We start from the raw sequence: 15365 nt of genomic DNA, 5'->3' as shown, positions 1-15365 counted from the left end.
CTAATGTAAATTCAATATGAGGCGGTACAAGAAAATACATGGACAAAAAGGCTTGTTAGAAGATGCTTGACAATGTGAGAAGCCATTTGCACTGTCAGAAACTCTTGCCGTTATCGCTGAACTCCGGTTTGGAGTCTCTGAGACTCCCACTAGGAGTCTGAGCACCAGCAAAGGCTCTTCACTACCAAAGACCAGGCAATCCATCTTTTCTCTCGAGATGCTAATATTTTGCCACTGATGCAGAACAACTTTGGTGCTGCCCTCTGTTATCCTGGCTTAACCACGGTAGATGCAGTTGTTTTAAATAAAAGTTGTCTTTAGGTGGAAATCAGAAACGGAGTGTGCTAGTGTTAGACCTGCTTTACTAATTCCTTTGGCCTCTAAGAAGTATTGAAATAACTTCTATATATTTTATTAAAAATTATCGAGACAATCCCCTTAGTGTATCTTGTTGCAAGCTTTTAAAATATAAAAGGCAGTTTGCTTTACAGCTAGTGAAGAGATGGGCGCTAAAGGCTCTCATTCTGTAAGCAATGAGTATTGTCTTCCAAAAAAGGTTTTATAAAAAAAAAATGTTTTTGGTAAAAGTTCTGGTCCAGCCATATTGTTAGTGCTATGAATTTATAGAGGATCTGTCAACAGTTGCACTGATGTAGGGGTTGAGGCTCTCTTCATCTAAACTCTCCAGGAAACAGCAGGTCAAAACTTCATGAAAAGAAAGCCTTCACAATGGTGCTATTTGTATTTCCCTCTTAAAAGATTGGTACTTAACACAATGGAAGGTAGTTCTGCACAAGTAATTTTCAGAAGAGCAGTTCTTGGCTTTTAAAGGGCAGAGCCTTTTTGCCTGGAGGAGGATTTGGGGCTGGTGTTTGCCGGAGCAGTACTGCGTGTCCCGCTTAGGCTGAGCCTCTCAGTAGGATGCATGGCTTTGGTAATGCAGACTGTGTTCTCAGCTCAAAGAAAAGGTTTGCACAACTGGCAGGTGTTTAAAGTGTGAGCCAAACTGTATTAACTTGGCTGGCTGTTCAAAAAAAGAGAGGCTTCTGCACCTGAGCGAGTCAGCTTTTCCTTCTGAGCAGTGGCATTTCTCGCTGCCAAGTCATAGCATTGCAGAATTTGCTCAGCTTTGTGCTTGACTAGACTTGCAGGTTAGCATCGCAGAGGCTTCCGAGGCGCAGCACGCAGAGGAGATTGCCGTCCTTTGCCAGCTCTTCTTAGCTGTGTGGGGGAAAAGATCTGCTCTTTCCCATCCTGCTAGCTGCCGCGACAGGGAAGGCATCGCTGAGGCACCTTGTGTTACCTCCACATGGGTGAGGCAGACATGTTTCTTGGGCTTTCAGCTTTCTCATGACACAATATCTAAAACTTTCCTTGCTTGTCCTTTAGTAATAAAAGGTTATCTCTTCTTCCAGTGTACCCTGTTGTTAGCAGTTGAAAAAATGTATTCGTGCCTTCTTGAAAGAAATAAACTAAAAAAAGTTATCTTAAATAGATGAAATTTGTGAAGCAGGTGAGGAACGTACAGATTTATTTCTGGCACTAGTTGAGATATTCTTAATTAAAGCCCTTGGAGCATCCTATTGCTTCTTGGACAGTACACTGTTGTGGCTATGGTGAGTTGCTACAGATAATTCTTGCATTTAATAAATAGAAACTTTGTGAAGGGACTTAACCAATATACATCTTCCTAGTGAAGCACTGGCACTATTATGATATCCTTTTAATCCTGATGTGGATCTCAAAACCTTCCCTATAATTTGTGGCCAGTAGGTAGAACCCAGAACAACCTGAAAAACTATTTTTATGGTTACCACAACTTCACATTGGCAAGAGAGAGTATATGCTTGTTTGTGAAGCCTCTTTAGGGATTAGGTGGTGCTTTTTCTTGGCTCTCCATTCTTTCTCAAGCTGGCATCGGACTTTCATGTTAGTCACAGTGCGACTTCCGTCTGTTTTTTTTGCTGAGGGAGGCATGTGGAAGTGGGTATTTCATATGCTAGGAGGATTCCATGTCTGGTATGGAAAGCTTGCACTCTTTGCAAATATATGTGAACATTTGAGTGTAGTAAAAGGAAAGGGACACGTTCCACCAAAACCCAGCCAAATCAGGCAGCCTTGTGTCCCTTCTGCCTCTGCCTGCCCTGTGTTAATTCTGTGTCGGTCAGACAGGCCAGCAGTGCTGCCCGTTGAAGCTTTATGTACCGCCAACAGTGCTTAACAGAAGCATCTCGATGGCCTGTGCCATTCAGCCATTGATGACCATTTGTAAATATTTATTTAATGAGGACTGAGTCCTGATTGTTCCTCTATTTGAGAAACTATTTGCCAGCCTCCACTAGCAGTGGGGATTTGCAGAGGATGTTCAGTGAAGGAGTGGTAGTTGGTCACCTGTAGGTGCCATTCTTTCTGTATTTTCTGTATGTTTGGGTTTTTTTCTTGAAAACCTGATCAAACCATGACTTTAGGGAGGCAGTGCAAGGAACAGAGGTAGTTGGGGAAGCCATAGGTTTTTTTAATCGCCTCTCCTTCAGGAAAGCTAGTGCAGCACAGAGGGACAGGAGGGCTGTAGCAACGTGCTGACAGGCACCGATGGGAGTTTGCTTTGCTCTGTGTTGGCGACTGCATTTCACGTGTGACAACTGAAAGTTAATATCAAATTCCCAGTTACAGGTAAGCAGGTATCACTAATGTTGGCAAGACACTGCTGCCGGGTAAAGCTTAAAATACAGCGTAAGGGTTTTTTAGTTTATATTTTTTCTGAAAGAGACTAAAGCTAATCAGGGAAAAGTGAACAGTTGAATTTTGTTGTGGTATGGATTAGAAAAAATCATGCTGTTCAACAACAGTAGCTCAAATCCATACTGCATGGGTAAACCAGTGTAGGTTGTAGGCAGCCTCTACGGAGCTGGCCCCACTTTCTCTACTCACTGTTGCATGAACGTGCTTTAGCATAATTCAATTATTTTGATCAGTCTGTTTCTAATGTGTTGTTTTATTGCTTTCTTACAGGCAGGCAGAAGTCCTGAAGGCTGACATGACAGGTAATTGCCTTTATTATATAGTTGATCTAGCTGCTAATACTTGATTCCTGTTTTTGTTTTCCTTTTGTGTGTTCCTTATGCTTACCATTCCTAAGAATTCTCTATAAAGTGTGTGACGTTACGTTAAAGGTTTGTCCTCTATATATAGATAAATAGCATTTTAACAACTGTGCCCCTCTTTCTGGACCTAAAACACATGTATTTTTCAAGTTGACTTTGGGTGCTTTAGAGCATTTAGAGCATTTGGAGGTGGAGATCGTGCCCTTAGTCCTTTCCTATAGTGTTTTCCCTTTGGGGAAGAGAAAGAGACTGCTGTCCAACCATCACAGGAACTCCTGTACTTGGGATTAGCAATGGGAAAAGGCTCTGGCTGGTTTTGAGAAACCCGGGTGACGGAAATGTTGGTCTGAATGCTACCGTTTGTGTTATGAAAGTGCAACCCATAGATGCTACCAAATGCTACATACTGTGTTTTAAACTGTATGTATTTATGGAAAATAGAAATGGTTTATATTAGTGTGTCAGCCACGCAGTACAAGCAGCTTGCATAATAAACCTATGCTCAGCTGTGCTTACCACCTTGAAGCAGTACACATAGCAGGTTGGTGTAGTCCCTGTAGGAACACTATAACTGCCTGGATCTATCTAACCCAGCAGGAGTGGCTACACCATCAGCAGAATGGTTCCCTGGGGTGAGGCCCATCCCTTGTGCTCCCGCAGCCCCACCTCAGGTGATTTTACAAGGCATGAGAAATTGGACTCTGTAACTAGCGATAGCAGGGAGCAGGGTTTGCATTTACCCTCGGTGATGGAAGGCAAATGGCTACCAAAGAGTTAGAAAATGGCAAGCATGCAGTAGTACCTGCCCACAATATTCTCCTAAATACCAACAGCATTGGTTCCAGAGACTGTCCTATTTAGCATCCTGTGATGGATTTCTTTTCTGCTAATTTTTTCAGGCTACTCTGGAAGTTTTTCTAAATTCATCCAGTGGCAAGAAGTTCTGCAGCTTAATGACTTGTGGAGAATCACCTCCTTCTGTCTGTTTTGGGTTTTTTTGTTTTTTTAACTTGCCAGCTGCTGACATTGCTCTTGTCTCATTCTGGTGTTGTAGGAGACTGGACAGTTAATCCCCAGTCCCTCTGTAGTTCTTGTATTTCACTGTTCTGATGAATCTGTGATAAAAGCAGGTGTTTGGCAGTGAATATCTTACACTGTGCTATGTTCTTTCCTTTGGTAGGTGAGTGAAAAATCAGTCAGAATAACTCCCTAAGTTTGAGTATTACAAAAACTGTTGTGTCTTTTTTTTTGCTTTTGTTGCTCAGATTCAAAGCTGGGTCCAGCAGAAGTCTGGACGTCCAGACAGGCTCTACAGGACTTATATCAGAAAATGCTAGTGACCGATTTGGAATATGCTTTAGATAAAAAAGTGGAGCAGGACCTGTAAGTACCTCAATGAATTCATATGTATATATGTAATCTGGGCTGATGAGCAGGAAACCCTGAGACTTCCAGAAAAGCGATTGTATCCTATGAAATGGTTGTCTTATTTCCTTTAAAATGAGAGCTGTGCTGTGGGTGAAACATGAGAATGCGCTGCAGAGTTGATGAGAAGAATTCAATAGTTAGTATTTTTACATCTGGCAGTTAGTAGCAGCCGTGTCATGCAGGAGTGGGTTTTCATGAGCCAGATGGAAGGGAGAGAGCTAAGAAACATCACTCTTCTGTGCTGTCAGGAAAGGGCTGAAGTTTGGAGTTTCCAGAAAGGAGGGAATTTGCCTGACGCAGTTACCTGGAGCTTTGAGCAAGGTCTAACAGGAGTTGAGTAGCTGCCAAAGATCCTCACTTTAAGCCCTCTGAGGTAGGGCTGGGCAGAGGGAGGGATATCAGGGAAGAACTTTACCGGGTTGCTTATGGCATCAGGGGAAGATCCTGCTGGGTTTTCTCCATGCCCTGAGTCTATTCCCTGTTACTTAAGATGCGGATATGGATTGTAACAGGTTTAGTTGAGAAGCGTGTGCTTCTTCCGGCACTCTGAGGGAAGCAAGATGCGTAGGCTGGTTGAGTTGTGCTGCCCATGCCTCCAGATGCTGAATGATTTTTAACTCAAATTTCTGTACCGCACATCCTGTTTTCAGAAGAGAGCTATGCTGCCTAAAACAAAACAATTACAATCAAATATTAATGCTGTTACAGTGTTAACTATACATTATCAGGATTGGTTTCTCTAGTTGTGAGAGGTGGGGAAAGTTAATTCTTCCGTATTTAACATTATTTCTAATCTGAATGTTGTCTGAATTTGAATATACTTCATTTTCATGTCTGATGCTATGTAATTAAACAGTTCTTCCCTGTTGCTTAGGCTATCTGCATAAGGTGCTTCCAAAGTAAAAAAGGAAAACACTTTTTCTGTTTTCAGTTGGAATCATGCCTTTAAAAATCAGATCACGACGCTACAGGGTCAGGCGAAAAATAGAGCAAATCCAAATCGGAGTGAAGTTCAGGCGAACCTCTCTCTGTTCTTAGAGGCAGCTAGTGGCTTCTACACACAGGTGAGCTGCAAAAAAAAATGTTGGCTATGGTGTATTTGCATAGTGTGGAAGCAACTGTGCTTCAGCCTTATATTGCTTATGTGTGGGTCCTTTACAAAGCTTCGCCTGGCAGATCTCCTATGCTGCTCCAGCAACTGCTCATGAGAGATGAGCTCTGATATCATACCAGCATGAAGAACTAGTATTAATCTCTTTGAGGAAGGGCGGGAGGATCGGTTTTAGGTGGGTAAAATCTGTTCTTTTCCCTTAGTGTAGGAAACTATTGCTGTTCTGGATCAAGCAGTGTACCTTGCTAACACTGATGCTCTCAGTAGAACGTGTCTACAAAGCTGGGGATGTGCTTTCGATCAGCTGCAGCCTCTAGCTAATCTCAGACTTCTGCGAATCTGGTAGTTGTTTTGGTTCCCCATAAAAACATGGCAACAATTTAAGTTCCCTTCCACAGAATCTGCTTTAAAGCCTAAAACCCACATCTTTGGGTAAGATCAAAGGTCCGTTTAGCCCCATATTTTGTCTCTTACAGTACCCTGCTGTGACTGCTCAGAGCAAGCATTAAGCAGCAGGAAAATGTAGAATGATACTTCCTTGCTCTAGGCTCTTGCTTTCTGGCTGTACATGTGTTGCTTTCTTGAGATAGCTTGACTCATCTAGCTATGAGGAGGTCTAGCCTGCATTGACTCTCCAGTCCGTCTTGAAGCCATTTACTCTGGTCTCTGCAGTGATCTGTGGTGAAGAATTCTGTATCTTAATTGTAATGTCTAAGAGAAACGATGACACAAAAAACCCCCAACCTCAACAAACATGTTAACTGATGATTTCATTGTACTCTTAGTTCTTTTTTTCTGTCATTTCTCTAAAAATTCCCATTCACCTTCTTATTACTATGCATGAATTTGTGGGCCGTTGTCATAATTCCTTTTCACTTTGAAAAATGCGAGACTTCCCCTATGTAGTGAAGGATGAGCAAAGATAATCAGTTTTGTTCTTGGCTCCAGTTATTCAAGAACAGAAATACGTGCAGAATTCCAAAATGCAGATGCACAGAGGATGTGTGTGCTGCCTTAACGTGCTTTGTTCTGTGTCCCTTCCTTGCAACTCCTAACGTTGATGGTGAGCGTTGAGTTAATGTTTTTCAAGAACTGTCTACGTACATACTCCATACATATTTGAATACAGTTTTTTCTGAATAATACCTAACTTGGTGCCCACCACAGTTGTGCATTTAAGTAGGGTGGTTGTCCCCACGAGTATTATGTAGCACTTACAACGTATAATGTCTTGTGGGTTTTTTGATCAAGTCTCCCAGGCTTACAAGCACATCTTCAGTCTTAATTCTCTATTTTTGTCAATATTATTTAGAATTACTAACTTGAGTTACAGGAGCTTTTCTTTCCCTTAAGCAAAGCTGTATTGGTGAGTGCTCTTGAGCTAAGTATCTTTTGCGAGGTTTTCAGTTAATTGCAAAAAGGGTATGATTCCTGTTCATGTATTTACTCCTTACTGCCAGTATTTTGCCCATACACTCTTTGCAATGTTAGATTTCAGCTTGTAGACTATGGAGAATAAGAGTCAGTGTGTGATAATGGCCTTAAAGTTAACTTGTCTTTCTTTCCTTTTTTGCCCTCATTTGGTGTATGCTTCAGCAACATTGTCACTGCTGAATCCTCTGTCTCAAGTAGTGGTCTGACTAGACTTTCTATCATGGCTAGTTTGCACCGTCTTCAGGTTACAACATGCACAGTAGGTCATTCTTACTACATCAGTTCCTAGTTTGCCTTGCGGATGTTCAGAATCAATCTCATTTTTTTTCCAGAATCTGTGTGATCTATGTGATCTATCTTTTTTTTTTTTTTTTTCCCTTGGGCATTGTTTATTGGAAAGCTTCTTATTTGAAGCAGCCAGTTTGACAGACTGTGGCATGGTTGCCAAGGGTTTTCTACTATCTACGCGGTTTGTCTTGCAAGAGCCTTGTTCTTCCCTGCAGTGTATCAGGGAATTTTGCTGCTCTTGTGTATGATGCCTCAGACTGTGTTGTCTTTCTGTTTGCTGTGAAGGTAATCATCCCATTTTTAGTCTATGAAGAATTTGCTCAGGCAAGGTACCTGCTTTCTGACTGTGAGGCCTGTGCAAATGACAACTTTGAAAGAGAGCATGAATTCTCCTAATTCAGCATGTTGGAAGATGTCAAGTTTCTCTCTCTTATCCAGCTTTTATCTGTGAGATCCCTCTCATTTAGGGATTTTTATGTACTGTATAAAGGATGGAGCAAAAAACACAAACCTTTTTCTGCAGCAAGCAAAAGCACCGCATTGCATGTTTAGCCGTTGACAGAGCGCGCATCTCTGTCAGCCCTGAGCTTTCTATATGCCTTTATCTGGAAGTGGAACCCTGCTGCAGGTCTGTTTTATTTGGAGACTGAGTATGTTCCCAGCTGGGAGAAAGTCTGTCAATTCTTGCGTGCATTTTTAACCCTGTAACACAGTAGAACAAACACTTTTCATCGCTACGTGGTTACTGTTACTTTCCAGAGTATTTGCTGGAGTCTATTAGGAAAAACTTCAAAAGCACTAATTAGAATGGCAAAGTTCAGGTTTTCCTTCAATCAGCTTTTGAGATAGTGAATCAAGTAGCTGATGCCTTGTTCTTTGGAAGAGTCTCATTGTTAGCTTAGCACAAATATTTACTGATAACTCAGCCACTGAACGGTTGGCCCCCATTTGCCTTGCATTGCCTACAAACTTGGTTTTGTTCTGGCGTCTCTAAAGTTTAAGCCAGGGTAGTGCTGTTTCTTATGTTAGAACAATCTTCTTTGGAGGATGAGTAGTAGTTCTCTCTTATTTTCAGAGAATGGTGCCACTTCATCTAGGTATAAAAAAACCTGTGTTCCTCTTAAGAGTGGCCTGTTTAAAAAAAAAAAAGGCAGCAGGATTTTTAGACCTCTGATGGTCAGTCTGCACTGATGCATACTTGGTAATTTAAGTATCATGGGAATTGAGTTGCTTAGTTGGTTTGGGATGCACAGCTTTTTCTTACAGGAGAGAAGTGAAACTTTGCTTCGTGGTTCTGGGCAGAATGATGCAGCATGGAGCTCAGTGACTTCCATCTGGAGAATGTAATTTAAATTTTCGGTAACAGGCTTGTTCACTTCAGATACGTTTAGCTAATCCGTGCCTCTGAGTGATGACTTGCTAGTTTTGTCTGTTTCAGTACTTTTCTGATTACTGTCTAGCTGCTACTAAACTAGACCTGTTTTTCTAGTTATTACAGGAATTGTGCACAGTTTTTAATGTAGACTTGCCATGTCGTGTAAAGTCTTCCCAGCTGGGAATCATTAGCAATAAACAGACGCACACCAGCGCCATAGTGAAGCCGCAATCTAGCTCCTGCTCTTACATCTGCCAGCACTGCCTTGTCCACCTTGGAGATATTGGTGAGTTTTTGAAGGAAAAAGAGGTGGGACATTGAGTTCTACCTGCATTCAGCCCTCATGAAGAGGCATCTGTACATACCATGGGCAACTGCTGGACCAAGTGTGCTCCAAATTAGTAGCTGATTGTATGTTTACTGGTTGCTGCAGGGGGAAAGGTCTGGAAAGTAATGCTCTTAGACTGTTCTAATGTGTGTTACACATTAACGCATGGAGACAGTTAATCACTAGCTTTCTAGTGATTTGCTAGAATCTGTCTTCTAGCATACTAATCATGTTATAGCTGGTAGGCATAGTGAAATGTTGAAACCGGTAACTATTACAAAAGCTTGTTGCAGCAGGCTAGCGTACTTCTCCATTTCAGAACATTACTTTTAAATCTTACGTACAAAGGCAACAGTTAGAAATCCAGCCTTTCATAAACGAGGTTTCTTTTTTGCATTAAGTTCAACAGGTTTATTTCCTTGTTGATTAGAGTAGAACTGTGTGTTTTAGAAAGTTCTCTTTTCACAGGAATCCTCAATTGCTTTTGGAACAACCTAAAAGTAGATCTAGTTGTTGATTGTGCAAAGAAGCATGAAAAATATTTGTAGTTCTCTGGATGTGATGCTATTGGCACGGCATCTTTCTACATAAGAACTGATAAGCTGTGATGTAGGATCCGAGACAAAAAAAGGCCTCAAAATTCAACGTGTTGAATCTTTGCGCTGTTTGGTGTAATTGTATGTTCTTCTGACACTTATTTCTAAAATAATAGTAAAATGCTCTTCAGGTAAACTGGGTTGTATTAAAGTAAGTTCAGTAGAGTTTAATTTTATGCCTCAACTTTTGGGTTTTTTTTGCTGTTTTCTTAGCTCGCTATAGGAATCAGACCAGCCAGGCAGAGTCTTACTACAGACATGCAGCTCAGCTTGTCCCTTCTAATGGTGAGTCTGGGATATCTTTTAGGTTCATAATTCCAAAGGAAGATTTGGGGTATTGCTTTTCTTTTGTGGCAGTTGGAAACTTGAGATTTTACTCCCTCCCCAAATACCCCAAACAATCATGCAGCAAAGCCTGACCTGTCGGTAAATCATTTAGATATTAGCTATTTGCCTGATCTGTCACTTGTCTCCTTTCTGTGAGGATTTAGAAACAGAGAAGGTAATACACAGCTTCACTCCAAGGCTTCAATACTGCTACATTATACTGTGTTACATTCATATGTTCTAAAGTACAATTAATGAAAGGTTGCCTACCACCAGCGGTTTTTTCTTTTATTGTTTGTTCACATGCCAATTTGTGAAGTTTAGTAGCAAAAATAGGATTTTTCAAGTTGCTCATGCAAGTTAAGGGCTTCTTTAGTTGAGGGATCTAGTAGCTTTTTAGCTATTGGCTTACAGTGATCCAAAGTGTAGGGATGGTGAGAAAAGGATAAATAATTTTTGAGCCAGGCTGCTGAAACCAGTAATTCAATTTTTAGCCAGTTATATTCTAGCTGAAAAACTCTCCTTATTCTAACTATGGAAGTTTTTACTCTGTAGGCAAAAAATATGAACAACTGTTAAGAGTTAGATTTGCCTCATGAGGTAAAACTGGGCTAGATTTTGTCCAAATAGATGAAGGTAAATGTTGGTGGTGAAACTCGGTTTTGACAGTATCTTCTTATTTAGACAAAAATCTTATGCCATATTTGTTGTTCAGTTTTAAAGGATGTGTGTGTTAAAAAAAAAAAAGAAACAAAAAACAACCAACCAACCAACCAACAGCCACCAAACAAAACAACAAAACAAAAAAACCAAAACCACAAAAAAACCCCACCCACACAAAACCCACCCACAAAAAAACCTGCACCACAAATTTAGGTTTTTCATTTGAGGGTTACTGATATGAGGCTGGAGTAAAAGGGTCAGCAAATGAATCTGAACCTTGTCTATTGAAGAATTTAGGACTTTGTACTCCCTTTACGTGACCACACTTACTCTGAAATCTAACACTCTTCGCTCCATGACAACTTGTTGGACAACTTGTCTTTCTCTCCCTTAGGTCAGCCTTATAATCAGTTGGCTATTCTAGCTTCCTCCAAAGGAGACCACTTGACCACAATTTTCTACTACTGCAGAAGCATTGCTGTGAAGTTTCCTTTCCCAGCTGCCTCCACTAACCTACAAAAAGCACTTTCTAAAGCACTGGAAAGGTAAGACTAAGCATAATGTATTTCAGCTCAGGTAAGATAGAGGAGACTTCTTCCAAATGTACCTCCCTTGCCAGAAGTTATTCATATTTGGTAGTCAAAACAGAAGTTCCTCAGCCCCTGTCGAGTTAGAGCATCCTTACACATGTATGGAACAGTTTGTGTTTAGGATGCTCCTGAGTGTAAATAGTGAATGCAGGAAATAGGCATGTTGTGCCAACGTGAAAAAGCAGCTTTGCATGGACGTTCCTCCTTTCTTTGAACTTCTCAAGTATACAAGTACTACAAGTATGTACTGTTACATGCAGCTGTGTCTAATTCCAAAGACTGAAGTCAGGTATTTCTGTTCTGAATGTAGTCGTGATGAGGTGAAGACTCGATGGAGCGTGTCTGACTTCATCAAGGCATTTATTAAATTCCATGGCCATGTGTACCTGAGTAAGAGCTTGGAGAAGCTGAGCCCTCTTCGAGAAAAGCTGGAAGAACAGTTCAAGGTTAGTTCTAACAACATATTAATTAGTATATTGATGAGAATATTTTTAGCAGCTGAGTTCTGAAATTATAGTCCAATGATAACTTTTTCACATGCTAAAATACAGGAAGCTCAAGTAGCCACTTGTGGAAGGTTTGCATTGCAGCTAACACTGGATGGTTCTGTTGACTTGTGCAAACAGTAGGGATTTTTCCCATTTGACATGTGTTGCGTTGTTGGTGGAGATACAAGAGAAATCAATGACCACCGTTGATTCTCTGCTCTTTAACCTGGATGATTCTTGGATACCTGTGAAAAGCACTTGATTCATCTGGGAAGTCTTGGCTCAGTTGCCTGAGGAATTTTAGAGCTTCATTTTTGGATGGCGTTCATTAACTCCCACTGGTTATTAAGGCTGCTTTTCATCTTCCTCAGACAACTTGCCTCTCCTGTCAGTGGTTTGCCTTTAAAAAGTGTTCCAGTACAACCTTAATTTGCATGTAGACTAGAACTATTCAGAACATGTTTCCTCTGGAAAATCCGGGGGTACCCATTAATTGTATAGCCATCTCATTAAGTTGGACAATATAGTAAAGATTGAAACAGAGAATTCTGTAAGGTATTTATACAAGGTACCACAGTTTCAAAGAGCACGTCGTATTAACTCTTAGGTGCCTTTTGGAAACTGTTCTGCTTCAGCATCTTCATTTGTTGAAAAGGAGCAGGTGGTATGGATATGTTCAACAGGGCAGTTGACGCTTTTCCAAATTAAGAAAGGGGAAGGTGGTCTTAGCAATATAAAGAATTACAAATGTTCTTTACAGTGTCTTTTTGCATTGAATTGGGCTGCTACAGCTAGGTCCAAACTGTCTTTAAAATAAATTAAAAGAAACGCAAAACTTGTAGGGAGTTGTATTAGCTTTGAATGTGAGCTGCTTGAACACTGGGAGTTAATGTTGTTTCAAAATTAAATAATTGTATCTCTCTTTTTGTGTGTGATGTTGGCTGTTGAACAAGTACTGCTTTTTCCACAGTGCTTATAATCAATAATTATGAGTGTTACTCAGGCATGTAGAGCAGTCTTATTTTTCTGAACTGATCCAGGGTGTTAAAATAGAGCTAATTTAGCCCTGCTTTGTTCCTTAGATTACTTTTCTTGTTTATATTATGCAACGTAAGGCTTAATTTACTGGAGAGCAACTCTTCTGACTTAAATGGGTTGAATGTTGATGTGAAATTGGCTGTATGGTGGATAATCGCTTTAACTTTGTGGCTGATTTTAAGTCTGAATGAGGAGAGCAGTTGTAGGGTTAGGAGTGTTCAGCCAGGCCCACGATTCTGCTGCTGACAGCTCTGCCAGTTTGAGTTGTCGGCTGTAGGATGCTTCATGCCCTTAATTAAAAATCAAGGTTGAACACAGAGCTCAAACCTTTTCCTGACACTTACGCTGGTTAATCCACCTGCCTGTCTGTTGTGTCTAAAGATGACAAGTTGATTGTGATTTGGGATATCTCCTTTTTTCCACAATGCTCAAAAAAAGCATTAAAGCTTCTTTTCCTGTTCTGAGAAAAGTGTCTTTTACAGCGTAGTTATTGAAATGCATTTTTAAATTGCTCTCACTATTTTAGTACACTGTGGCATTCCATGACCATGAAGTTGGATGTGGAATTAATCTTTAATACATAACCACACAGTAGTTAAATTTTCCTGGGGTGTTTTTTAAAATGTCACCTTCTCAGTGCTGTTTCTTCAAAAGACCGAAAAATAATGATGGATATACATGCCTCTGCAATTCTTGCAGTTGCATTGCAATGCTGTCATTGCACATTAAAGTCTCACTTGCTCTGAAAGAGAACCGTATCCAAGGGAGTGTTGATTTGTTGTGCATATGAGTTGGCATATGAGCCAAAACCTTGGGCTTAACAGCAGGCATCTGCCCGTGTCCTCCTGAGAAGCCCAGTGCTGTGCTAATAGGGATGACCTGAAAATAAAATCTAGAATGAATGTTGCCTTAAGGGTAGAAGCATTAGTCAAGCAGTGAAGTAGCAACTACTAATCCTTTCAAGTGTGTGTTTTACCATATAAAAATACATACTTTGCATACGTGTCTTTTCTTGCAGAGGTTGTTATTCCAAAAGGCCTTCAATTCTCAGCAGTTAGTACATATTACTGTTATCAATCTGTTTCAACTACATCACCTGCGGGACTTCAGCAATGAAACAGAGCAGCACAGTTACAGCCAGGATGAGCAGCTCTGCTGGACACAGTTACTGGCTCTCTTCAGTAAGTATGAAAACTAACTGATTTTTGTATTTCTCTTTTTGTTTTTATGTGGGTGGAATCCATTAGTAATTTGCTATCAGTATCTAGCTTAACAGTTGTGTGAGATTAAGTGGTGAGAATAGATGTTATGGGAGAAAGTTGAGAGAGAAGATGGTTGCGCAGGGTCGTTTATGTCTAGCAGTGCTGACTAACACTGGATTTATGTGCCTTGGACTTACTCAGTTTGAAGCCTTACAGAACTCTGCATCTTTTTCCTGGTTCTGAAGGAAAATTTTAACTTGGGCTCACAGTTGGATCCAACTTGTCAGTGGGTAGTACCAGATGCAGGGGGCTGCTCTGCAGTTGGCTGCAATGCATTTTGAGTTGCTTTGAATGGAGCTAGTTCTGATTCAACAGGACCGAAGTTGACTGAACTAGGACCTCAGCTGCTTCTGTGCTCTTGATAATACCAGCTAGGAGATAAGTAGAAGTGCAGAGAATTTTGGACTCTGTGCATAATGCTGATTTGCTTAACCTGATCCGGCCCATGATCAGCTTGGCCTTGTTTGTAAACACCTAAATTTCTGAGTAGCTGGATTTCTCCAGATTCCAGCCTGGAGTGGATTCTGAAAGCACTGTGGTCACGCTGGTGTGCTTACTGTTTCTCAGCTCGTGTGCCCTAACGGGTCTGAGCTGGGTGCCTGCCTGCAGAGCTAGCTCCGGTGCATTTGTCTGCCAGCTGACCTGGGAAAGTGGATAAAATGCAGATAGACAGTTGAGTTGATAATTTCTAATAAATAAATGAATTAATATTTTTGTAATGGGCTTGTCTCACTGCATTTTGTTAACTTACCAAAATGATTTGCCATGACACTTAAAAAGGAGAGGGGGGAAAAAAACCACCGACATTCTGCTTTGTGGTAGAAAACTCTTTCTTGGAAAAAAAAAGATGTTGTGAACTGCTGGTGGATATTTTTTAAGATCAAGTATTGGCCTGCTTTGTTCTAAAGAAGTAGCTCTTAAAAATAGGGTTTTATGGGTGGGATGTGTTTGATTAGGTTATTTGGTCAGCTTTAAAGTATTATTCCCACGTCATTTGTGGGCTTTTTTTCCCCTGCTCTGTTTCTAGTGTCCTTTCTTGGAGTTCTGTGCAAGTGTCCTTTACAGAATGACTACCAGGAAGACTCTGGAGCTGCATATCCTCTTCCAGCTGTGAAGGTTTCAATGGACTGGCTGAAACTTAGGCCCAGTGTTTTCCAGGAGGCAGTGGTTGATGAAAGACGGTAGTGAGTGTTAATCTTTCTTTTGATACATTTAATTGCATAAAGTAATAATAACTGATGATACACAAATTAGTAATGGGAAGAGTGATCGTATAACTCATTATTACAGACATCAAAATGATAGAGAATGTATGTGCTAAAAAGGTCACAAG

At 40.7% G+C, this 15365-nt stretch overlaps 1 protein-coding gene across 3 annotated transcripts in view; it reads left to right on the top strand.

Moving 5' to 3' along the window:
• The window catches only part of SMG7 (SMG7 nonsense mediated mRNA decay factor), a 54894-nt gene that overhangs the window by 19006 nt on the left and 20523 nt on the right, over positions 1 to 15365 (top strand). For 2 of the 3 annotated variants that reach the window (XM_059821604.1, XM_059821603.1), the window contains exons 2-10: positions 3013 to 3044; positions 4370 to 4487; positions 5464 to 5596; positions 8855 to 9026; positions 9878 to 9949; positions 11049 to 11199; positions 11555 to 11690; positions 13789 to 13951; positions 15060 to 15216. In XM_059821604.1, the coding sequence (XP_059677587.1) occupies positions 3013 to 3044; positions 4370 to 4487; positions 5464 to 5596; positions 8855 to 9026; positions 9878 to 9949; positions 11049 to 11199; positions 11555 to 11690; positions 13789 to 13951; positions 15060 to 15216 (1134 nt within the window). Of the gene's footprint in view, positions 1 to 3012; positions 3045 to 4369; positions 4488 to 5463; positions 5597 to 8854; positions 9027 to 9877; positions 9950 to 11048; positions 11200 to 11554; positions 11691 to 13788; positions 13952 to 15059; positions 15217 to 15365 lie in introns of those variants that run through there. The other variant, XM_059821605.1, reaches the window with a different exon arrangement.

Source organism: Gavia stellata, chromosome 10 (genome assembly GCF_030936135.1).
Source record: "Gavia stellata isolate bGavSte3 chromosome 10, bGavSte3.hap2, whole genome shotgun sequence".
Lineage (NCBI taxonomy): Eukaryota > Metazoa > Chordata > Aves > Gaviiformes > Gaviidae > Gavia > Gavia stellata.
Note: the sequence above shows the minus strand (reverse complement) of the source record. Positions and strands in the feature narration are given on the sequence as shown.